Raw genomic sequence first — 23,808 nt, 5'->3', positions numbered from 1 at the left:
CAGATGGGTATACTTTGGCTGACGTAAGATTCCAACTATTGCTCTATGCTTACATCCAATATCGTCTGGACGGGACCACCATATGGCTGTATAGCTACTGTATATAGTTATATAGTTAGCTATAGCCTCTAACTATGTAAAATAGTTACAGTAGCTAGTCAATCGTGTCACTTCATCGTCTCCGCTAGCGGTCGGTAACTAGCTATACGGATAAAAACGACAGCTAACGGGTAGGGCTTAACGAGATTTACAAATGCGTCCATTTCTCAGAATACTAGCAAGCGTGACATATTTAGCCAATCTAGTGAATCTATCTGTATTTCAGACTCTTCAACGTTCACATATAGACATGTAAACAATTGCACAAAACGTAGCTACGTGATTTAAAGCAAAAACATAGCATGCGTTTTACCTGTAGAGATGCATTCCTGAATTCCACTAGCTGGTCGTTTCGACAATAACAAGGAAGTTGTGATGCTGGTTGATGCTCTTCGTCACTCAACATGTGACTTTGGGTTTACACGTCTATACCCACAGATTCCACAGACACAAAATATGGGAAAATAAAACATTTGTCTTCATACGTTTAGCAGTGTGGTTAGGGTAAGGTTTTAAATCACATTTTATGAAGAGACATTTCAGAAACGGGCGTGGTTTATGACTGTGGGTATAGAATCTAGTGACGAGCATGACTGATGTCAGCAAAATCTAGCCCAATCATGCGATGTACAGAATATAATATGTAAAATAGAATAAACCAACTATAGAGGCATATACAACGTTTTAATTGCAATGGGCATTCTAAATTATTTGCACAAAATGTTAGTATTTGCATAACTACCTAAAAACAGTATTTTACTAGAACTTCCACAAATCTTTATTAACAGTGGCTCTTTTTACTATGGCACTCATTCGCAGTTATAAACCATTTTATTTACAAAGACAGCACGTCGTTCAGATATTCAAATAGCAGAGGTCTCCACGTATCCAGTTATCCTAGTGCATGAAGGAAACACGAGTAGTACATGTCAAGAAATACATAATTATATTGGTCCACATTGCGCAATAAAGTCATTTAAATAGAAAAACTATATTTAAGACTACTTAATATGAAGATTGTCAGTTGTTAGCTCTGAATGGGTTTCATTGACTTAACATTAATATAATAATAATAATATTGTTGACTGGCAAGGATAAAAAATACAACATGCTTCCCAGTAACCATTTCACAAATCTCCAAACACGTCACAGTGGGTGATCGCATGGAGAAGTTTCTCCCGCAGAATGTCGATACTGCTGTAGTTAGGGAGGCATAACGTCACAGAGCAGGTTTGTGCTTTCGGATAACATTCATCAGCATCAGTACTGCCCATGGACGTGATTTGCATCTGCAGTTTAGAGAGACTAAGTCCTCTGGGCAGTCTGTCCGTTCCAGTCAGAAAAGCTAGAAATTAGAGGATAATAATTATCCACCGACCAAGCATTTCTGGAGCGATACAATTATGTTAAAATAAATAATTGTAAGTTAGTTAACTCATGACTGTTAACTCACTTAAGAACGTCTTCTTTTGCGCCTCAGAGAACTCCGTGAAAACTATCCAGAAGTTCTGGATAATGTCATCGGTGGGCCTATATCCTTCATACTTGGCATTCTGTTAGTGCACAGAAAAACATAATGAAACAACCACATGTACAGTAGACCATGCCACTGTATTATAGCCATAGACTATAACCCAAACAGTATGGGACCAGATTTAACCACTGGGAGCGTAGAGCTGCTTATAGGCTACCATACATGTATGAACTTTCATATTATTATTGTTTATGTACTTTAATGACTTATCTAAACAGGTAGAATTGTACCTCTCTCATCTTGTCCCACTCATAGTTGTCATCTCCTTGTAGAAGTGTCATCAGCTCCTCAGGTAGAAACATCCTCCATGCTTGTATAGGGCAGCTTTTGTGGAAGCCTTTCTCAAAGTCTGCAAACTGGCTCTGCACCGACTTGTTGAGCTTCCTGTCAACGTACAAGTCAACATAGTTCTTCCTGTGAATGATATATGGCAGAACAATGTTTGTTTATGAGTATAAAACACATCCTGTGGAATCCTTTCGTTAATTCAAGAGGTTCATAAGATTTATACATTGATAAGATTACTATCATCAAATATACCTGTTGACCATGGTAACCGGGACCTCCTCTCCATTTGGTATCAGTTCTTGCCCTTTATCCTTTGAAAGACAAAGATTACTGTGTCAGCTGGGGTTACCTGTGTAGGCTACCAAAAACAACTAAAAGGTATCAATTCTCTCTTACCATGAAAACCAAATCCAGCGCTTCAACCTCATCTTCATCCAACACATACTGCAAGCAGCTAATTTTAAACAAATAAAACAGTATAAATGTGATATGAGGAGATGGTGTAGTATATCTATAAAACAACTGTCAAAATAAAGTGCTTTGTAACACCCAAACTAGTAGCAACTGAGCTGCCACCAACTTGAAGGAGATGAAACTTTAACTTTGCTGGAGTATTGAAACATCCTCCTGAAATGTTGAGATACAGTAGTAGGGAGTCTTTAAATCAACAGCCAGCAGTTGAAGACATGAACATATACAGGTAAATGCCAAAATAATGGAATCACTTGAGTAAATGAGGGATACAAAGTATATTGAATGCAGGTGCTTTCACATGTGTGGTTCCTGAGTTAAGTAATTAACAGTGCGTCCATCAGTCACCAGATCTCAACCCAATTGAACACTTATGGAAGATTCTAGGGTGGTAACAGAGAGCAGTTTCCACCACAATCAACAAAACACCAAATTATTGAATTTCTCGTGGAAGAATGGTGTCACATCCCTCCAATAGAGTTCCAAACATTTCTAGAATGTATGCCAAGGCTGTATCTGGTGGCTCAGAGCCCTATTAAAAGGCCCAGTGCAGTCAAAAACATGATTTTCCTGTGTTAAATATATTTCCACACTATAAAGTGTGAATAATACTGTGAAATTGTGAACATCATCATATTATTTAGTGTAAGAGCTATTTGAAAAGGCTGCCTGAAATTTGGCCTTCCGAAACTCCCTCGGATGATCAGACGTCACCTTGGAGGTAAATTAGTTAATAGTCCAATAAGAAAGAGAGCCAATAACAGCAAATTTTCAGTTTTCCCCTCCCACCTCAGCAATTTCTTTCTTTTTGACCAACAATTACAGTAAGGTTCTTTGTTATCCAGAAATTATTTGATAGTGTGATGATAAAAAAAAAAACAGTTGCATTGGAACTTTAAGACACGTTATGTTGGTGTTTCCTTTATTTTGGCAGTTACCCGTTTCTTTTTCCTTAGAATAATTTTACCTTGCTTCAGATGGAGACAACTCTTTAAGGTCATCCAATGTTGTAGTCAAACCCAGAAGCTTCTTGAAGAGAGCCAGAGGGAAGCAGAGGTTCAGAACACACTGACTAAACAGGGCCTTCCCACAGAGCAGCCCAAGTAAGTAGAATTCGTCATTGATACCGCCATCCTATGGATGAAAAAAAAACTAAAAAAAACTACTCAATACTTTCAATATTTAACAGTATAACAGATACATTTCTAATTTATATTTCTAAGTTAATAAATAAAACGAAATTGTGGGGGAAAGATTGAGTTGAATCTGGGAACACTATGGAACTGAATATGGAACATACATCTGTTGTGAACCATGCAAGTCCAGACTCGTAAACCTCCAGTGTCTTTGGTTCCATTGTGAGAAGTTCCCTCCCCAGGAGCCTGAAGAATTCCAGTGAAACACCACCTTGATCAACACCATTCTCTGCTTCAAACTCCACCTGGAGACCAAAAAAATACACTATTTACTCCTGAATAAGGACTCGAAAGTGAAAATACTTTGCCTAATACAGAGGTAGATGTTAAAGTAAGTACAAAGTCCTTGTGTATGTACTACTTGTTTCAATCACTACCCTTTTCAAAGTTCAGTTCTCCTTTATAGCTACAAAGTAAAACTAAACATTTCAAACAAACTATAAAACCTAGCTAACAACAACCTTCAAAGGCATTGTGAAGTTGTGCCCACTTTGTCGAAGGTGCTGGAAAGCATCTTCCAGTGCTGTCTCTCTGCTCACATGTATTGTAGGGACGCAAAAGGGTAAAGGTCCACAGAGGACAACCTAAAAAAAGGAACACATTTGAGATATGGCAACATTCAGCCTTCATTTTTCACATCTGATAGCAATGTAGTAAATTAACGTGGTACTTTAATAAACACCACATTTTGTAAAACAACTTACTCTGTACTTCCATTCCAATTGATAAACTAGATATTTAGCCTCTATGTTGAAGACGCAGGACTGCCGGTGAAATGAATAAAAGAAGTCCTGGTATAAGAAAGAAATCAGTTAATCAAATCGTATTCGTCACATGCGCCGAATACAACAGGTGTGTCACGCCTTGATCTGTTTCACCTGTGCTTATCTCCACCCCCCTCCAGGTTTCGCCCAAACCCACAAATGCTGATGCTCCAGATACTCAACTAGTCTAAAGAATGCCACTTGTATTGCTTCTTTAAAATCAGCACAACACTTTTCAGCTGTGCTAACAATTGCAAAAGGGTTTTCTAATGATCAATTAGCCTTTTAAAATGATAAACTTGGATTAGCCATTGGAACACAGGAGTGATGGTTGCTGATAATGGGCCTCTGTACGCCTATGTAGATATCCCATGAAAAAAAAAATCTGCTGTTTCCAGCTACAATAGTCATTTACAACATTGTCTACATGGACATCAAATTAGCTTTTCTTTCAAAAACAAGGACATTTCTAAGTGTCCCGAAACTTTTGAACAGTAGTGTGTGTGTGCACACACACACACACACACACACAAATACATTGTGAAAGAATCTATTTTGAATTGCTTGGTGTTGACTTTCATTGCTTACCTCAGAAAGTTTTCTGTAGTCATTATATGCAAATGTGTTGAGCATCTAAAGAGGATTAGAAATTACTAAATCATTTTCCACTCTTTGTAGATTTCAGTGACATCATGCCCATAATTACCCATTTTGATACCAACCTGTAGTCATTTTATGAGATAGGCTACTCACATTCTCAAGCATACGATTGGCTCGGTTGACGTGGAAATTGCTTGCCGAAATTTTGATGTGTCTGTTGCAATTGACCTGCACAAAACAGAGGTTACTGGAGCATACATTGCTGTTTTTCATGCAATACAGTGCATTTGGAAAGTATTCAGACCCCTTGACTTTTTCCACATTGTTACGTTACAACCTTATTCCTCATCAATCTACACACAATACCCCATAATGACAAAGCAAAAAAAGGTTTAGATATTTTGCAAATGTACTAAATATGTAAATGTGATATTTCAGATTTGTATAAGTATTCAGACCTTCGGCAGCGATTACAGCCTTGATTCTTCTTTGGTATGACGCTACAAGCTTGGCACACGTGTTTGGGGAGTTTCTCCCATTTGTTCTCTGCAGATACTTTCAAGCTCTGTCAGGTTGGATGGGGAGCATTGCTGCACCACTATTTTCAGGTCTCTCCAGAGATGTTCGATCGAGTTAAAGTCCGGGCTCTGGCTGGGCCACTCAAGGACATTCAGAGACTTGTCCCAAAGCCACTCCTGCGTTGTCTTGGCCATGCGCTTAGGGTCGTTGTCCTGTTGGAAGGTGAACCTTCGCCCCAGTCTGAGGTCCTAACCTGCTACAGAGCACTTTTCATCAAGGATCTCTCTGTACTTCGCTCCGTACATCTTTCCCTCGAGCCTGACTAGTCTCCCACTCCCTGCCACTGAAAAGTCATCCCCACAGCATGATGCTGCCACCACCATGCTTCACCGTAGAGATGGTGCCAGGTTTCCTCCAGATGTGATGCTTGGCATTCAGGCCAAAGAGTTCAATCTTGGTTTCATCAGACCAGAGTTTTTTCTCATGGTCAGAGTCCTTTACAGTAGGTGCCTTTTGGCTAACTCCAAGTGGGCTGTCATGTGCCTTTTACTGAGGAGTGGCTTCCATCTGGCCACTCCACCATAAAAGCCTCATTGGTGTGGTGCTGCAGAGATGCAGTTGTCCTTCTGGAAGGTTCTCCCATCTCCACAGAGGAACTCTGGAGCCCTGTCAGAGTGACCATCAGGTTCTTGGTCACCCTGACCAAGGCCCTTCTTCACCGATTGCTCGGTTTGACCAGGGGGCCAGCGCTGGGAAGAGTCTTGGTGGTTCCAAACTTCTTCCATTTAAGAATGATGGAGGTCACTGTGTTCTTGGGGACCTTCAATGTGGCAGACTTTTTTGGGTAGCCTTCCCCAGATCTGTGCCTCGACACAATCCTGTCTCGGCGCTCTACGGACAATTCCATCGACGTCATGGCTTGGTTTTTGCTCTGACATGCACCGTCAACTGTGGAACCTTATATAGACAGGTGTGTGCCTTTCCAAATAATGTCCAATCAATTGAATTCACCACAATTGGACTCTAATCAAGTTGTAGAAACATCTCAAGGATGATCAATGGAAACAGGATGCACTTGAGCTCAATTTCAAGTCTCATAGCAAAGGGTCTGAATACTTATGTAAATTAGGTATCTTTTTTTATTTGTATACATTTTCAAAACATTTCTAAAAACCTGTTTTTGCTTTGTCATTACGGGGTATTGTGTGTAGATTGAGAAAAAATATTTAATCAATTTTAGAATAAGGCTGTAACATAACAAAATGTAGAAAAAGTAAAAGGGTCTGAATGCACTATACAGTGCCTTCAGAAAGTATTCACAGCCCTTACATTTTCCCATTTTGTTGCATTACAGCCTGAATTTCAAATGGATACAATTTACATTTGTCACTGGCCTACACACAATACCCCATAATGTCAAAAAGTAGAATTATGTTTAAGGAACGTTTTACAAATTAATAAAATATGTAAAGCTGAAATGTCTTGAGTCAATAAGTATTCAACCCCTTTGTTATGACAAGCTTAAATAAGTTCAGGAGTAAACATTTGCTGAACCAGTCACATAATAAGTTGCATGGACTCACTGTGTTTGTAATAATAATAATAATCAACATGATTTTTCAATGACTACCTCATCTCTGTACCCCACACATACAATTGTCTGTAAGGTCCCTCAGTCGAGCAGTACATTTCAAACAGATTCAAGCACAAAGACCAGGGAGGTTTTCCAATGCCTCGCAAAGAAGGGGAATTTTTTTTTAAAGACAATGAATCTCTTTGAGCATGGTGAAGTTATTAATTACACATTGGATGGTGTATCAATACACCTAGTCACTAGTCACTATGAAGATACAGGCATCTATCCTAACTCAGTAGCTGGAGAAGAAGGAAACCGCTCAGCGATTTCACCATGAGGCCAATGTTAGGAGAAAACTGAGGATGGATCAACAACCTTGTAGTTACTCCACAATACTAACCTAACTGACAGAGTGAAAAGAAGGAAGCCTGTACAGAATAAAATATTCCAAAACATGCATCCTGTTTGCAACAAGGCACTAAAGTAATACTGCCAAAAAAATGTGGCAAAGCATTTAACTTTTTGTCCTGAATACAAAGTCTTATATTTGGGACAAATCCAATGCATCACATTACTGAGTACCACACTCAATATTTTCAAGCATAGTGTTGGCTGCATTATGTTATGGGTATGCTTATAATTGTTAAGGACTGGGGAGTTTTTCAGGATAAAAAAAGAAACGGAATGGAGCTAAGCACAGGTAAAATTCTAGAGGAAAACCTGGTTCAGTCTGCTTTCCACCAGATACTGGGAGATAAATTCACCTTTTAGCAGGACAATAACCTAAAACACAAGGCCAAATCTACACTGGAATTGCTTACCAAGAAGACATGTTCCTGAGTGGCCGAGTTACAGTTTTGACTTAAATCTACTTTAAAATTCATGGCAAGACCTGAACAATAAATTTGACAGAGCTTGAAGAATTTTGAAAATAATAAGGGGCAAATTTTGCACAATCAAAGTGTGGAAATCTCTTAGAGACTTACCCAGAAATACTCACAGCTGTAATTGCTGCCAAAGGTGCTTCTACAAAGTATTATGAATACTTATATAAGAGATATTTCTGTATTTCATTTTCAATAAATGTGCAAATATTTCTGAAAACATGTTTTCACGGTCATTTTGGGGTATTGTGTGTGTGTATAGGGAAAAAAATCTATTTAATCCATTTTGAATTCAGGCTGTAAAAACAAAATTGTGGAATAAGTCAAGAGGTATGAATACTTTCTGAAAGCACCCAATTATGGCAATGGATATTTACCTCATATAGCCTCTCCATAACCTTTACAGTCCCTTCAAATTGTTTATTAACAGCATAGCCCTTCTTTTCCAACATACAGAAATACTCTGGTGACACAGAATGGAATGTTTTCACCAGAGTTCTGAAGAACTTGTTTGGAAGTGTCGACCATAGGCCCACTGTTGGAATTAGACAAGAGTTTAGTTAATACAACAGCACACAGAACCTGCTATATCTAAAAAAAAAAAATTGAGGAGAAGAGGAGAGAAGTCAAGACAAGAAAAGACAAGACAAGACAAAAGAAAGAAAAAAAGTATATTGTTGGATGGTGACTTTACCAAGGACCTGGAACTTGTCTGGGTTCAGTCTGAGGATGGCAGCAGCGAAGGCCTCAGTAACATCTATGCCACGTTGTTGTTTTAGGATAACTCTCAGGAGCTCAGGGACGATGAGGTACACCCTCAGACCCTCCACCCCAATGGGATCCTTACTCAGGGAGGGAAGGAGTATGCGCTGGACGACATCTTCAACCTTGAACCAAAGGAGTGCTTATGGGTCACAACTAAATGACTTATCGTGGCTTACAGTATCAATGACTGGTCAAATTGAATATCAAGGACAACAAACAAGTATTGAAAATAAGTATTTGATCATAAATATAATATAGGAAATGATACCTTAGCCAGGACTTTGTCCTTTTCTGCAAACTTTTTAAAAGCCAGTCGGGCGGATGACAAGTCCACGCCAGAGTGCTTCAGTGAGGTTTGGTAGTGTTTATCATGACTAGAGTAATAAAACCAAGAAATACTATTAAATATGCAACAATAAAACAATAAAAAGTATTCAATAATGTGATAAAACATTCATGGATAGGCAGTGGGTTCTTACCTTTTGTCCAGGAAGCTCCCATTTAAACATGACGCAGAAGAGAACGTTTTTGTGATTTCCCTGAAAATAAAAGTGAAGAATCTTATAGTTCTTATAGACCTTCATCTCCTCAGTAGTTGTTTAGTGTCACTGACTCATGTATGTTTGTGTTGCCTTGTCCAATTATCAACCATCATGAGTTGCGTATTTGTACTGCGCATGGGGACGAGGTTTATTTGTATCATACTAACTTCTGTATCTTCTTCTTCCATGATTTTGAGTCACATTCCGAGATCCATCTGTTAATTATGTCATTGTCTAATGTTTGAGTCCCTTTTCCGAGATGGGAGTCATTCAACCCGTTTCCTGATTCCTGTAATAACAATGTGATGCACTGTATTAAAACAATGTTAAATACTAAGGACTAACTCAGAAAAACGAACTAACTGTAAACGCAATACCTTAGCGGAGCTGCACAAGGCAAAAGAATGGTTTCCTCCAGCAAAGGTTTGTTCAATTGGCTGGTCATCAATGCAGTCTGAAAGTTAACCAAAACAGTTATGATGTTATGAACCTGTTATTTTATCATTTTAGAGATACCAACATTTCTGCCTAAGTACTGTATTGAGTTTGAAATGGGTCACGTTATGCAGAGGAAAATAAATGACTTAACTACCCTGTGGTAGCTGTACTGGCAGAGGCACAGACTGATCCATCTTGACTCCATTTCCCAGCTGCCCTTGCTCTCCACGCCCAAATGAGTAGATCTTTTTGAAGGAGCCCACAAACGCCAATGTATGGTTTCTAATTTGACAAACATGATTGTAGGTAAAGGAAAAAAAATCACAAATCAACTGTGATCCCTAAGAATGGATATATCCCAGAATACACCCAGTGTCACTTCAAGATTGATCTTTGTCTGACTATATATGATTGTGAAGAGATTCACATGACATATCAATCTAGTAACTACATACCTTCCACAGGCTATCTGGGTCACCTTTGCCCCCCAGAGTTCGGCCACCAGTCGAGGTCGTAGTTCATTTCTGAGAGAGTTGTGTCCAAGCTGTCCATATCGACCTGAGCCAAACGTGAACACTAAACCTCCCTAGAACAAAACCCATTCACACAGTTATCATGATGATGTGTTCGGCTCCTGTTGTTGATATGAATGTTTCTACTGTGTGTGATGGCAACCAGCAAGACATCATTGGTCCAAACATTCTTTAGATCTTAATGGTACTGGGAGAGAAAAAAACATGGTATCAGTTGGAAATATTGTTGTGTAAAAAACGTCAGAACCTTTGTCAGAATGGCAGTATGCTCCACTCCACAGGAAACAGTAATGGTCTTCTTTAGATTCAGGCAATCAATAGGAGCTGGAGCAGGTCTGTCTGTAGAAAATAGATTTGACTGATTTTTTTTCTTTGCTTGTCTTTCTGTTTTGACAACTGTAAAAAGAAAAATCTATAAAAAGAAATCTATATATACACCATTTGACTATTTGATCTACTCATACTGTCTCCTTCAAACATATCAAATGTACTAGTTTTCTTTAAAAGATACCAACTAGTAATGAAAACCAAACACAGTAACAGCCTAATATTTGTGTATACGGTACCTATTGTGTCCCCCAGTCCCAGCTGCCCGGTGCTGTTCTTTCCCCAGCCGAACACGGCTCCAGAGAGGGACAGGGCGAAGCTGTGGTCTCCCCCAGCGGTGATCTGAGCCAGGGGGATTCCTGACAGAGACTTGACGGGCTGGGGAGACAAGGTGCTGGGCTCTCCTTCCCCAAACCCAGCTGTCCGCTGGAGTTCTGGCCCCACGTGAACACTTTACCATCTAAATAATGGAAGGTAAAATAATATTTGTACATAGGAAATCTCACAGGACACTTTGTGCTGCATTGTTAGAGTTTCTCTTGGTATGTGATAAATGTAGTTTATTTCAAATGTCTATTGTGAAACTTCTCAAACTCATTTGTTTTTTTTTCACCTTTTATTTCTGCACTATGAACTTTTGGGCATGATGATGTCCCAATAAAACATCTCTATTTTAGCATTAAAGCCTCAGTTTATTTTTTATTTAAAAAATGGACAACGTGCGGGTCTCCATATCTTCCAGTATTCTCATGTTGATATCTATGTACCTGGAACAGAGACTATTTGGTATAAAGGACATTCAAAGAGCACAGACAGCCTCCTATCATATCCCTTCTCAAACTGAGTGATTTAGAATGTGTTTGTTTACCTTGGGTTAGTGCAATGGAATGCTGGTCTCCACATGCAACCTGAATTACCTGATTCAAGTTACCCACAGGTCTGAGAAAACACAGACAACCAAAAGTAATCATTACAATATGGTCAATTACTACAATTGACAGAATCCACTAAAATGTGAATAGGCCTAAGCCAAGAGATGTGTCATGTCTGCCAAGCACCCACCTGGGAACATTGGATGATTGGGTGAGGCAGAAAACTCTGCCCTCTTCAGACAGTAAAATAATATGGGCATCGCTGCAACTCAGAGCCAGAATCTTCTCCCTGCACTCCACATCCTCTACACACATGAAATATTAATTAAATGTATTATCTAGCTTAAAGGGGCAATCAGCAGTTACTTCATCCATTTTTAATAATATGTACCCATTGATTCTTGAAGAATATAACTTAGAAATGCCTCATGAGCTTAGTTCAACAGTCATACACCATCAGAACTCAAAATATAAGCTTGTTTTACACCAATGTTTGTAAACAATGTAGATGTAAACAAACACTGTATAGTCTCAAAACATTGTTAAACTATACTTTTGATACCATGGATGGTTAATCCTTCAATAGCGCTATCTATGAATTTGAGAGTGGTTACATTTCTCAAGCCCCATGCCTCAGCTTGTTACAGAAACTGGTGGGGAGGACGCTTTGTTATTGTTTCACCTGCTGATTGCCGCTTTAAACATTTTGTTTAAGCAGTTCTGTGAAGAAGTGGGCTCTGGTGGTGTGGAAAAACATATAGAAAGGTGCTTACTCAGTTTTCCTGTGATCCTTCTCCCATCTTTGTCCTCTTGCATCCGAGCGACGGACACTTGTTTCCCATTATTTCTGATGAACGCGACCACTTTATTACCTGCAGAAAGATGCGTAATTGGAGGTTTCATGTGTTTGAAATTTACGCAACCGTCTGTGTTCGCCTTTACCAAACCGAAGCCATCACGGGTGTTCTCTCCCCACGAAAACATTGTAAATGTGTTATTATTATCGCCTTCTAAACGTATCCATAATCAGCAAACCATAATCAGCTAATCTTAAACGAACACATGACGTTCATTCTGCGCCCTGGGAGTCAGTGCGTTCTGAAAGTGATGAACGCCACCATATGACATATCTGAAAAGAAACACAGCAACAAACGAAAACGAAACCTAACTTGGCATTTTCCTCCAAACAGAAACGTATGCCACAGTGGGCATGGCCTGAGTAAACGAAAATATCAGGTTGGCACATATGCAGTGGGACAGGGTAAAGTATTTTAATCAAACAAACAACCCAGCTAGCACATTTGGTTCCTTGGAAGTTGTTCGAAAGTACTTTTTTTGTTTCCCATTGGTCCTGGGGCCAAAGCCATATGTTTCCTGACAGTGAAAAGGAATGTTTTTTAAACTTTCTGAGAATGGAAGTGAAAATGTTGCCTGTTCCAGGAACTTAAGTTTCATTTTTAGGTTGCAGGGAGGTTCTTCTATGGTTCCCTGAAAATGTTCCTGGGTTGTTTTTATTACCGTTCTGAGAACAGATATTATAGGGTAATTAAATCATGTCCTGAGACTGTTTCAATAAGACTTTTAATGACACTGCTAGTTTAAGTTAACTGTTTTGAACTCCAAGCACAATTCATTTACTTAGGCATTAATCATGCAAACCCATAAATTATTTTATGTGGCATGGTGTCAGTGAGATTCAAACCTATGATCTTCTGCTCTCTAGCCATGGAATTAGTCCACTGCACCACTAGGATGGAGCAAGCATGCCATGTTTTTTTAACTCATAGAAAGCTGTTCATTTTAGTCTAGTCAAACAGACCCCATTTCAAAGGAAACAAGCACTCATTAAGATCAGGTGTGGCCAATTAGTGGGTGCACCCGACACACCCGAACACACTTAAAGAGGATAGAGAGAATTTTGTTGATGCTGGGAATGGAATGTAAATGTTTTTAAATAACATTCTTCCAACGTTCTTTGAATGTTACTATGTGTTCTTGTTGTTTTTATGGAAAGTTTTCTTAATGTTCTCAAATATAACCATGAAGAAACCTGCAGAAAACGTTATGTAAAGTACTGGAATTCCCACAGAAAAACATTGTTTCTTAATGTTCTCTAAACCTCTGAGAACATGACTGAATAGAATATGAGGAAAACTGTTGAAAACGTTATGCTGAAGTACTGAAAATCCCACAGAAGAACATGTTTGTTTTTTTACATTCTCTGAATGTTCTGAGAACATGACTTTAAATAAAACCATGATAAAACCTGTAAGAAGCGTTATGCTGAAGTCCTGAAATTCCCATGGAAGAACGTTGTTTCTTAACATTCTCTGAACCATTTGAGAACATTAATTTAAATAGAACCCTGAGGAAACCTGTAGGAAACGTTATGGGAAGGTTGTATGCAAAATAACCATAGGGCAACCACGCTCTCACCAAGCTCTAAGAAACATATGGTTCTCAGAACGTTATGCGCTAGCTGGGAAGGTTATGCACGTTGTTGGAGAAACCACACCACTGTTCTGCATCGAAGTGCTGACTGCAGTTCCCATTGATAAAAAAACTAACACTTTGAGGTAAACTAATCATCTCCATTTATTAGATACATAAAGAATTATTCTGTCAATAAAACACAAGATACAGACATATGTCAAAAGATGATGCAGACGTGTCCAGAAAAAAAGGATGTTCACATGTAGAATTACATCAAATGCCACACTATTGTAGAATTACATAAAACGCCACACTATATCAATAAAGAAAACATGCATAAATAAGTAGGCTCTTGAATGTATATTACTGAATGTATATTACTGAATAAGAATGTTATTTTTATATATCACACTCAGAATTAGTAGACATTAACTCAAGGAATGTTTTTTCTATAATAGGGTAGGCCTACATATCCTAGATTTGCAATTTTCACATTTTCAATAGAAAAGCCAAGGACAAAGGCAAAATGTAAAAGTTTGAAAAAAAGCGGCAAATCTGAACCTAGAAGGCGGCCAAAATCCAAAATCCTATGCTAAACTGAATAGATATATTGACATGTAAGAAACACATTGAATGAAATGATGAACACAGCAGTAGCCTATATATAGTGTCCATTACTCCTTCCAGAAGCCTCTGTTGTGGGCCACCGCCTCTTTGAGCCTGGCCAGCAGCATCTCCTTGGAGGGGTAGATGGGCAGCAGCAGTAGGAAGTGGCAGGTAAGGGATTCTGGGAAATGTAGTTCAGTAGAGTTCTGCAGGACTGCCACAGTCATCTGGATCTTGTCCATGCCCAGGATAGGAACGCGATCACAGCCCGTCAGGAACACTGAGAAGGAAGGGAGAGAGAGTGAAAGGAAGACTGAATGGGAAGAAACATAGTGAATGTCTTTGTGCGGCAGGTAGCCTAACCATTAAGAGTGTTGGGCCAGTAATCGAAAGGTAGCTGGTTTGAATCCCCGAACCGACTAGGTGAAAAATATGTTGTTGTGCTTTTGAGTAAGGCACTTAAACCTAATTGCTCCTGTAAGTCGCTCTGGATAAGAGCATCTGCTAAATTACTAAAATGTCAAATGTGTTCAGACACATTTTCTTTGTAAATGCTCTTGTAGAACACAAAGTTCAAATATGCAGACAAACCCCTGAACCAGCATTATGAAAGACTGTATGGTTCCTCCAGTTTTCCTCAACCGAGAGCAATTTAGTGCCATACTTACGGAGAAAAGCTTTCTTTTGGTTGTCTGTCAGTTCCTCAAAAGCCTCCCAGAAGTTGATGATGTTGGGATGTCTGGCATGGTACTCTCCAACATACACAGTGTTCTGGGCATACAAACCAAACAAATGGCAGCAATAATATAACAATATTAAACTCACACGCCATTTAAACGATTCACCACTCAACGTCACACAGTATGTCACAAAGCACCATGTATAGCTAGGCAATGTATAGCACATTATCTCCTAGTTCCAGTCCTAACTTGAGAAATGTGCCCATAACTTGAACATCAAAGCAAATCCCCCATCGATATAAATGCATCAACACATTGATTGATTTCTGCCCTAATTTCTCAAGTCAGCACCCAGCCCCACACTGAGTAATGAATGATGGTTGTTTATAGACCTGTTTGAGCGTGTCCCAGTCGTAGTCCTCTTTCCCCACCATGACTCCCCTGAGCTCCTCAGGCTGGAACAACTCCACCACGTCCCTGTCACACACCTTGAAGAAGCCTCTCCTGAACTCTTCAAACACCTTCTCCACTGATCGGTTGAAGGCGAGGTTCACGTAGGCATCAACAAACTGCTTCCTGTCAAAATAATGAATTGTATTTAAATATTTTAAAAAACAGAACAAGCAGAAAGCAAGCTTATTGTAATTTCTAACTTCTAAAATTGCAATCTTGTATTATGCATTACAGATGTAAGACTGTAATATGAGCCAGTTTGCTACAGCAGGAAAATAATCCTGCAGCAACAGGAAATGTGAATTATAGGGGTTGACACATTTTTTGGAAGGGAAAATCAAGTCTGAAGCCTTTTTAAACCTGAAATATATTCAACACTTTTAAAATGTCCTGCATTGCAGGAAAGTTCTCCTGCAACAGAGTGATCAAATTCAGATCTTACATCTGTAGGAGTAAATGTTGCTGTAGACTTACTTGTTAGTACTTGTGACTGGTTTTCCTGTTTCTTTGGGATCAAGCTCCACCTTCTGGTCATCCCAGATCACCTGATGAAAATAAACAGTTTTACCACTATTCACATACTGTATCTAGTGATATTTCACAGCTCAAGTTTGAATGCAATACAATACATACGGTGAAGGTCAAGTCCAGGTTTTCTTCAACATCATCATCAGTGTAGTCCTCCAAGAGGTACCGCAAACTCCTTCAATTACAATGAAAATAAATTAATGTTGAAACATTTTAATCCATTTCTAAGGGATACCAATTCAATGCTAAAATGTACATTCTAAAATACAAAACGTACCCTCCCACAACAGGGTCAAACTCTCTCAGGTCCTCCAGTGAGGGCTTGACCCCCACCATCTTCTTGAACAGGGCCAGAGGGAAGGGCAGGTGTACAATGTTGTGGTTGTACAGGGCCATGCCACACAAGACACCAAACAGGAAGTAGCTCTTCTCCTCCACTCTGGGCTGGTAGTAAGGGTAGGTGGCCCATGAGTCAAGGCAGAGATCAAGAATAAACAAGAGCAGGCACCATTCTTCTTCAACTAACTTCTATCTCCTTTGTTGTATTATGTTGTTGTCTGTGTACTGAAATTCAGCTTTTAGCTGTGAATGTGTATAATTATAAAACCTTGGTACATCAGGGGGAGAGTAGGGTGTGATAGTGATTATAATTGGACACAATGCTATATTGATTGATACAGTGTAGATAGTGGCACTACTGTAGTGGTTGAATCTCTTTTTGTTGCTATTAACAGACTAAAGTATTTTTGATTGTTTTTAGAATATTATTCCATTACTCACCTATTTTAATTTGCTTGAGAGTGAAGTGATTTATTATACAGTAATGAAATCGCAATTCCCTAATTCAAGTTCTTACCTTGGCAGGGAACCAGACCAGTGTCTTGGTGTCGTTGTACATGAACATCTCAGACTCTGCTGCCAACAGCTCTTCAAACACATGGAGGAAAAAGTCCCTTTTGTTGACGAGCGACAGCTTCATGTCCTCCACAAACTGCACCTGATGGATACAGTAAGATAGGCCACATTTAGGTTGAGTTCTAGTCTCTACCACTGGGCACAGACGTCAATTCAATGTCTATTCCACGTTGTTTCACTGGAACCAACGTTGATTCAACCAGTGTGTGCCCAGTGGGTAGTGAAAGTCTAACATTAAAATGTTAAATCGAGTAGCTGAGATTTGGTTTGATTTGGCAAAGATTAGTTGAGTTGTAACATTCAGTCTCAGGGATAACTATTTGAATGTTACTTTATTGTCCCTTTTGAATTGACAAAAACATTTTTTACCACAAGTTCTCTCTTGAAGTAATCATGATCTGCAGCACCCAGTTGTCTGAAGGTGTCTTTGATGAGTGACGGGCGCCTTAAGGCCAACTGGAAGATTGGAGCAGGGGGAGATTCTGGGTTGTCTGGGAACGTTCCAGAAGGATACATCACTGTTTGCCAGTGGGTGAGTTTGTGAACCACCTGCAATATATAAATATACACTAGTTTAAAAAAAAAATTATGTCACGTGCACAAGTACAGTGAAATAACTTTCCTGCTTGCATTTTCCCAACAATGCAGTAATCAATATCAGTAGTACTATATATATATATATATATATATATATATATATATATATATATATATATATATATATATTTTTTTTTAAAGTTAAGTAGAACATAAACACACAAAAATATAAATAAGAACATGAGAAAGTAAGTAAGGTATATACAGGGGCAGCTCCAGGTTCTATTTAGAGTGATATACAGACTGGTCTTTGGAAACCACTGGGTAGGCTATGGTATACTTGAAAACAAAAGATTCAATAAAAGGATATAAAACAGCCAGTGGAATAACACAGTATACCTTAGTAAAAAGTGCATTACTGTTGAAAATCGCCATCTTGCAGATCAGATTCAACACAAATGGGTAACGGCAAAAGATGACTGGTGTCACCTCTGTATCCTAGAAGTGACACAAAAGAAAAATGAAAGTGCATCTCAATAGTCTACATGGGTTCCATCTCTTTGTCTCGTTCCATCAATCTGCACTGAAAGAACTGGACAAGTCAAACCAGATTCCACCACTTTATCATTCTAACATTTTAGTAATTTACAGATGATTTTGTTATTTTATTACCTCCCTTGTTGACCAAAAACGCCAAAGCTCCACATCATCCATAGGAATTACCCTATCAATGATCTCTTCCACATAAAAGGTACTGGCTGGAACTTCCTGGGTTCTTCCGGCCCTTTTGTTTGCCTTTGAAATAACAATGTCAGTATCAAAATAGATTATGCACATGTCCCTTGCACATGAGGAAGTGAACAGTTCACAGTATGAAGTATGTTAGGGCATGATCAACAATACTGATAGACGGCAACTACAGAAAATGGTCAGAAGGATTATAAAAATGATTGACATAGACACTGACTCTGTGGAGGTACTTGAGGGCTTCCAGCAGGAATTTGACTCCGGGGTTGTGGGTAACCAGAAGACCGTTCCTCAGCATGAATGACAGGGCATTCTTCCACATCAGAATGTGCTTAGTCATGATGTTTGTCTCCATTGAGGACCACCACTCTTCTATAACATGATACAAGAATACAAAAGTCCAAAATATGTAAATGATATTGCCTGAGCAAAAAAAACATGATCTTATAATATATGGTAATGTGTCATAGTGTCAGCTATGCTTCTATTATAATACAATTCTGTAAAATGATACTGATGCCAAATTTGCTGATAAACTGAAAAGGTCAGAGGTTATTTACTTAAACTGTTCATGGCTGTTTCATTCAGATCCTCATCGATAACTATTGCTAAAGCCATGACCATGTTCATGACGTTCTGGTCATCGTGGAGAAGAGGGATTGTGGGTAGTATCATAAAGATCTCTGGTGACTTGATGACAGCTGCTGAATCGCGAAGAGTGTCCACCAGTGGCAATATATTTACCTATATGGAGAATATATATAGACATGAAGAGAGTAACATTATGCTATCATGATCCTCCATTCAAAATATATATTGATATTTAATGGATTGTTGATATCGGTTTAAGTCTTTGAAGAGTGAGATAATCTTAGCTGATTTCCTGATCCATGGGATGTTGAAGAGCTGATCAAATGCCTGGCTAGCAGCCTCTAGGTCCACTCTCAAAGCTCCTGCAGCTTTAGTTGATGGAGACGCACTGGTAGAGGGAATAGCATGGGTATAGCATTATCATTGACACAACATACTGTACACACACAGTGTTCATTATAAACTATCCAAACCTTCCATTTTAAAATCGCTTACCTGGTTTTGGTGAAACTGGCCACAAGACTTGAACTTGTTGAGAACATCAAGGATATTCCTCTGTTGGAACAAATGTGGACATATTTGATGTTTCAGTACAATTATACTATAAGACATACAACTGTAAAATAAATGTTTGTTTATTTAATTTTGAGTTTGCTAGAAATCTTTTTTTTTAAACTAACAAAGAACCTTTGTCTATGGTGGATTGTATGTTTTAATATTCAATGTAAATAATAATAAATGAACCTTTCCGCCTCTGCATTTCCTTGCTCCATCGTCAGCCATTTTTGCAGCTTGGCTTTATCTAACCTCCCGATTGGCTGTTCTCTTTCAGAACTCTACAAATGCAGATAAAGCAATATAATAAATGCACATATCTCAAACATGAATTATCTGCTTGAGAAATTTAGAATGTTCCAGTCTCCCTATTATTGAGGTATAAAAGGTCAGAAACATTACCTCAGCAGTGTAAATGAAGTTTGAATTCCATCCCACTGATATCTTCATGTCTGGTAAAAAAAGAAGCAAAATGTACAGAAGAGGTTGTAGGTACATCAAGTCTCGTTATGTATGTGTTCTAATTCAGTCACCCAAATACTAGATAGTCAGTATGTAGATGAATAATAGATCTGAATAGAATCAAATACAAAATAGAATAGAAGACAATAAAATAGACATTGTATCTGGTACCGTTGTGTGTGACTGTCGCTGTCCCACCAGGAGCCCTTTTCAGCAGCACTGAGGTGGGTCGCAAGCAGCCCTCCGTAATGCCAGTCCCTAGCTGACCTTTGACCCCACTGCCAAAGGCCCAGAGTTGACCTGAGGACCCCAGCACCAGGGTGTGATGGCTGGCAGAGTTACAGTAAGACAAAAAAACTGTCAGACTGAGAATGTTCAAGATTGGTTTCCTATCTGTTTATTATATGTGTATATATGTGTATAAGTAGCATTATGCTGTTGGTCATTACCTGCCACATGCTATCTGTGAGACCAGTCCATCCATACCCTCTACCAGTTTGGGTAGGAGTTCGTTAGCTGAGGCGTTGTGCCCAAGCTGGCCTTGGCTTCCCTCTCCAAAGGTGAACACCTGTCCACCCTAAAGACCACAAAGAACCAGAACCAGTTGTTGACATGTCAAGGCCCAGAGTTGTTCCTGGTCTAATCAGGTCAAGGCCCATATCACTTCTTAAAGAGACAGTCTAATGGTATATAAGGGTCGACACACTGGATTTACCTTTACTCTCATAGCCCCGAGGCTTGATCTGTAATAACAGCCATAATCAGGACATATTCTGTATTACCTGTGTTTTCTATTCTGTAATATGACTGTAACTTCTCATTTAGTATGAGACTGTATTCATGCACTCAGATAACAACTTGTATGGTTCATTGTGTATCCAGACACTTGATTGTTTGTTTTTCACCTCTGTTCAAGGTCATTTTGTATAACTGGCTTTATTTACCAACATGTGATGAATTGTACCTTCGAGAGGTTACTGACTTTGTGTGCAGAACTATCTCCCAGTGGGCCCACTATTTAGGACGTTAAATACTTTTTCTGAACTTAATGAACTGCCGTAGTATTTGTCTCCTTTCACACCAACATCTTCCTTGGAGCCTTCAGTAAAAAGCCTGTAATTGTATGATACCTTGATGAGAACAGCAGTGTGCCTCTCCACAGTAACATTTTGATACCTTGGTGAGAACAGCAGTGGCCCTCTCCACAGTAATAGTATGATACCTTGGTGAGAACAGCAGAATGTGCCTCTCCACAGTAATAGTATGATACCTTGGTGAGAACAGCAGAATGTGTCTCTCCACAGTAATAGTATGATACCTTGGTGAGAACAGCAGAATGTGTCTCTCCACAGTAATAGTATGATACCTTGGTGGGAACAACAGTGTGCCTCTCCACAGTAATAGTATGATACCTTGGTGAGAACAGCAGAATGTGCCTCTCCACAGTAATAGTATGATACCTTGGTGAGAACAGCAGAATGTGCCTCTCCACAGCTGATGAAGGAAACCCCCAAGACTCTGAGAGCAGGCACAGCACAGATGTTGAACCGGCCTGGCAGGGGGAACAAGCATCATACAAGCATCATGCAATGTTCCCACTCATTATAATACATCTTTAAAATGACTTAGTGGTTATAACAAAGGAATCCAAGTTCAAATGAGAAAATGCTGGTGGATAAGCCTGATTAGCTTTTTATACAAGTAGCATACGAAGAGAGGTAGAGTGCCGTAGTACCTTTCTCATCCACACGGTTGAGTCCCAGCTGCCCAGCCTTGTTCGCCCCACAGCAGTAGACCAGGCCTGGGAGGGTGAGGGCCAGAGTGTGGGTTCCTCCGGCTGCTACCTGGGTCACTGGGACCCCTATGAGGGAGCGCACCAGGGCAGGTATGGGCTGCAGAGCTACTTCCTTCCCCAGGCCCAGCTGTCCATGACTGTTAAAACCCCATGAGAACACCTGTCCTCCTGTAGAAGACAAAGAAATTACATATTACATTACAATTACATCACAATTCCAGAGTAACATTCTTTCCTAATAATTATCATCTCACTGTCCTTTTGATGTTCCAAAAGAGTTCTTCTGTCCCCGTAGGATATGCCTTTTTGGCTCCAGGTAGAGCACTTTTGGGTTTCATGTAGAACTTTGAGACTAAGGTTTGACATGGAACTCAAAATGATTCTACCTGGAACCAAAAAGGGTTCTCCAATGGGGACAGCTGAATAAGCCTTTTAGGTTTAAGACAGGACCTTTTTTTCTAAGTGTAGTCTAACTGATGCATGTGGTTATCATAGTTTAGATGGAATGTAGTCTGTGTGAGGAACATCAGTAGGTACAGTACGTTATACCTTTAGTCAGGGCCAAAGAATGGGAATTTCCACAAGCAACCTGTATCACTGTTATCGGCAAGGGCGAAGGTATTGGAACTGGTCTGTAAAAAAAAGGAGACATCTAGTTCATATTGTCTTTGTTAGTGATCAGTGGAATCCAAGAGGGCTCTCATTACTTGACAATGTAAATCATGGATGATATTTCACTATCAAGATCTATTTCAAGTTGAAGTTGAGGTTTCCTTGCCTTGGCCTGGGGACTTTGGAGACAGTAGTAAGGCCGATGCCCAGCTGTCCCTCACCCCCTGCCCCCCAGGAGTAGACCTGTCCTGACGCACACACAGCTACAGAGTGGTCCTGACCACAAGCCACAGAGACCACTGCCCCCAGACCCTCCACTGGGGCTGAAATGGGTAGAACACACAGTTTTATTTGGAAGTCCTGTCTTGGAAAGGGTTAAATACCATTACATTTGGATTCCCTGGTGCCACTAGGGCAGTTTAACACCCTGATGATAAATGAGTTCACCGAGGTGTGCAATTGTTTTGATTGACTTTAATAATTTGTTTGTGATACCTGTGATGTTACATGTTCTAATGTAATGTACTTGTTACTATATCTTGTATCTTGTAGTTTTATATTTTATGTCCTCAGGGCATCATTGACTAAATTAAAGTTCATAATCTTGAGGATGACGTAAATTACATAACAACAGTTAACTTTCGTTCCTCTAATTTTGATTGAGAAACGAAACTGAAACCCAACTGTGAGTCTATGTTGTAGTTTTATTGAGGGATAGCGTACCCATTTCTGAAAGTTGTGGTAAAGCTCACTAGGCTAAATATAGGCTACTATGCATTTTAATAAAATCTGTAATTATGAACAATATTGTGAACAGAAAATGTTAGCATAATGATAAAGAATAAAATAATTCTAATGCAAGCATCCTTTTAGCCGTACTTTAATCCTAAATAGCCTACATAGCGATCCTTGCACCCAAATAGTCAGATATAATTAAATTGTCTTACCTGGTAATTTTGAATCTCTGTTCTTCTGTCTACCAAGTTGTCCCTTTGAGTTGCGCCCGCATGATAGGATCCTGCCATCTACCGTGAGAAATAAAGTGTGTTGCTCCCCACAAGTAATTTCTGTGACTTTATCAGAGAATATATTCCCTGCTGTAGGAACAGACACATTCTCAAAGTTTAGACCAAACTGTCCACTCGAACCGTCTCCCCAGCAGAACATGATGATGTGATGATTGACTGATGACTAACGTGTGGTCCACATAGGTTGGCTATATTGGGCTCTACGTGTGTGTGTGTGTGCGCGAGAGAGAGAGAGAGAGAGAGAGAGAGAGAGAGAGAGAGAGAGAGAGAGAGAGAGAGCGAGCTACTAGTTACCACATCCATAAAGTCATAATTATGTCTAAATCCCAACTATTTCTACAATTTATCTACGTAAAATCTGACTTTAAACCTTACCCTAACCTTAACCTCACTGCTGACCTCATACCTAACCATAACCTTAAATTAAGACCAAAAAGCTGTTCTCTGTTTTCATGAA

At 39.4% G+C, this 23,808-nt stretch overlaps 2 protein-coding genes and 1 pseudogene across 5 annotated transcripts in view; all 3 read right to left on the bottom strand.

The window, feature by feature from the left end:
• LOC106610289 (probable E3 ubiquitin-protein ligase HERC3) overlaps window positions 1-688 on the bottom strand; it is a 34,965-nt gene extending 34,277 nt beyond the window's left edge. For both annotated transcript variants that reach the window (XM_045716533.1, XM_045716534.1), the window contains exon 1: window positions 413-688. The gene's annotated coding sequence lies outside the window, so the exon portion shown is untranslated. The remainder of the gene's footprint in view (window positions 1-412) is intronic.
• Window positions 689-764: 76 nt separating this feature from the next.
• Window positions 765-12,567, bottom strand: LOC106602323 (probable E3 ubiquitin-protein ligase HERC3; annotated as a pseudogene). The gene is made up of 24 exons (XR_006769558.1): window positions 12,182-12,567; window positions 11,599-11,713; window positions 11,405-11,475; window positions 10,776-10,996; window positions 10,457-10,548; window positions 10,132-10,262; window positions 9,831-9,958; window positions 9,616-9,692; window positions 9,406-9,527; window positions 9,176-9,235; window positions 8,965-9,070; window positions 8,626-8,818; window positions 8,309-8,466; window positions 5,106-5,180; window positions 4,941-4,985; window positions 4,293-4,379; window positions 4,050-4,172; window positions 3,693-3,833; window positions 3,360-3,526; window positions 2,318-2,375; window positions 2,174-2,232; window positions 1,864-2,047; window positions 1,553-1,652; window positions 765-1,444 (listed from the first exon to the last, which is right to left on the bottom strand). The product of XR_006769558.1 is annotated as a probable E3 ubiquitin-protein ligase HERC3 (transcript).
• A 1,419-nt stretch (window positions 12,568-13,986) lies between these two features.
• On the bottom strand, window positions 13,987-23,579 carry LOC106593843 (E3 ISG15--protein ligase HERC5). Of its 2 annotated transcripts, XM_045716535.1 has the most exons (23): window positions 23,271-23,579; window positions 22,490-22,646; window positions 22,261-22,343; window positions 21,652-21,879; window positions 21,377-21,468; window positions 20,366-20,493; window positions 20,088-20,245; window positions 19,857-19,906; window positions 19,644-19,735; window positions 19,395-19,454; window positions 19,185-19,287; window positions 18,869-19,052; window positions 18,529-18,680; window positions 18,234-18,356; window positions 17,961-18,059; window positions 17,394-17,573; window positions 16,966-17,106; window positions 16,387-16,553; window positions 16,215-16,284; window positions 16,056-16,126; window positions 15,521-15,704; window positions 15,117-15,219; window positions 13,987-14,728 (listed from the first exon to the last, which is right to left on the bottom strand). In XM_045716535.1, the coding sequence occupies exons 1-23, from the start codon at window positions 23,488-23,490 to the stop codon at window positions 14,517-14,519; spliced, it is 3,057 nt and encodes a 1,018-aa protein (XP_045572491.1). In that variant the 5' UTR covers window positions 23,491-23,579; the 3' UTR covers window positions 13,987-14,516. The 2 variants fall into 2 exon arrangements, with proteins under 2 accessions (XP_045572491.1, XP_045572492.1); XM_045716536.1 differs by lacking the exon at window positions 23,271-23,579 and having other exon boundaries at window positions 22,261-22,363.
• Window positions 23,580-23,808: the final 229 nt, after the last annotated feature.

Source organism: Salmo salar, chromosome ssa04, assembly GCF_905237065.1.
Source record: "Salmo salar chromosome ssa04, Ssal_v3.1, whole genome shotgun sequence".
NCBI lineage: Eukaryota > Metazoa > Chordata > Actinopteri > Salmoniformes > Salmonidae > Salmo > Salmo salar.
The sequence above is the reverse complement of the archived record's forward strand: the minus strand, read 5'-3'. Positions and strand labels throughout refer to the sequence as shown.

Excerpts from the sequence above, each read along its gene's own strand:
- LOC106593843 (XM_045716535.1), bottom strand. The coding sequence starts at position 23,490 with ATGTTCTGCTGGGGAGACGGTTCGAGTGGACAGTTTGGTCTAAACTTT. Across the intron at positions 20,494-21,376 it reads ATTCTGCTGTTCTCACCAAG|GGTGGACAGGTGTTCACCTT; the intron begins GTATCATACTAT and ends TGTGGTCTTTAG. Across the intron at positions 16,285-16,386 it reads TTTGACCCTGTTGTGGGAGG|GAGTTTGCGGTACCTCTTGG; the intron begins GTACGTTTTGTA and ends TTGTAATTGAAG.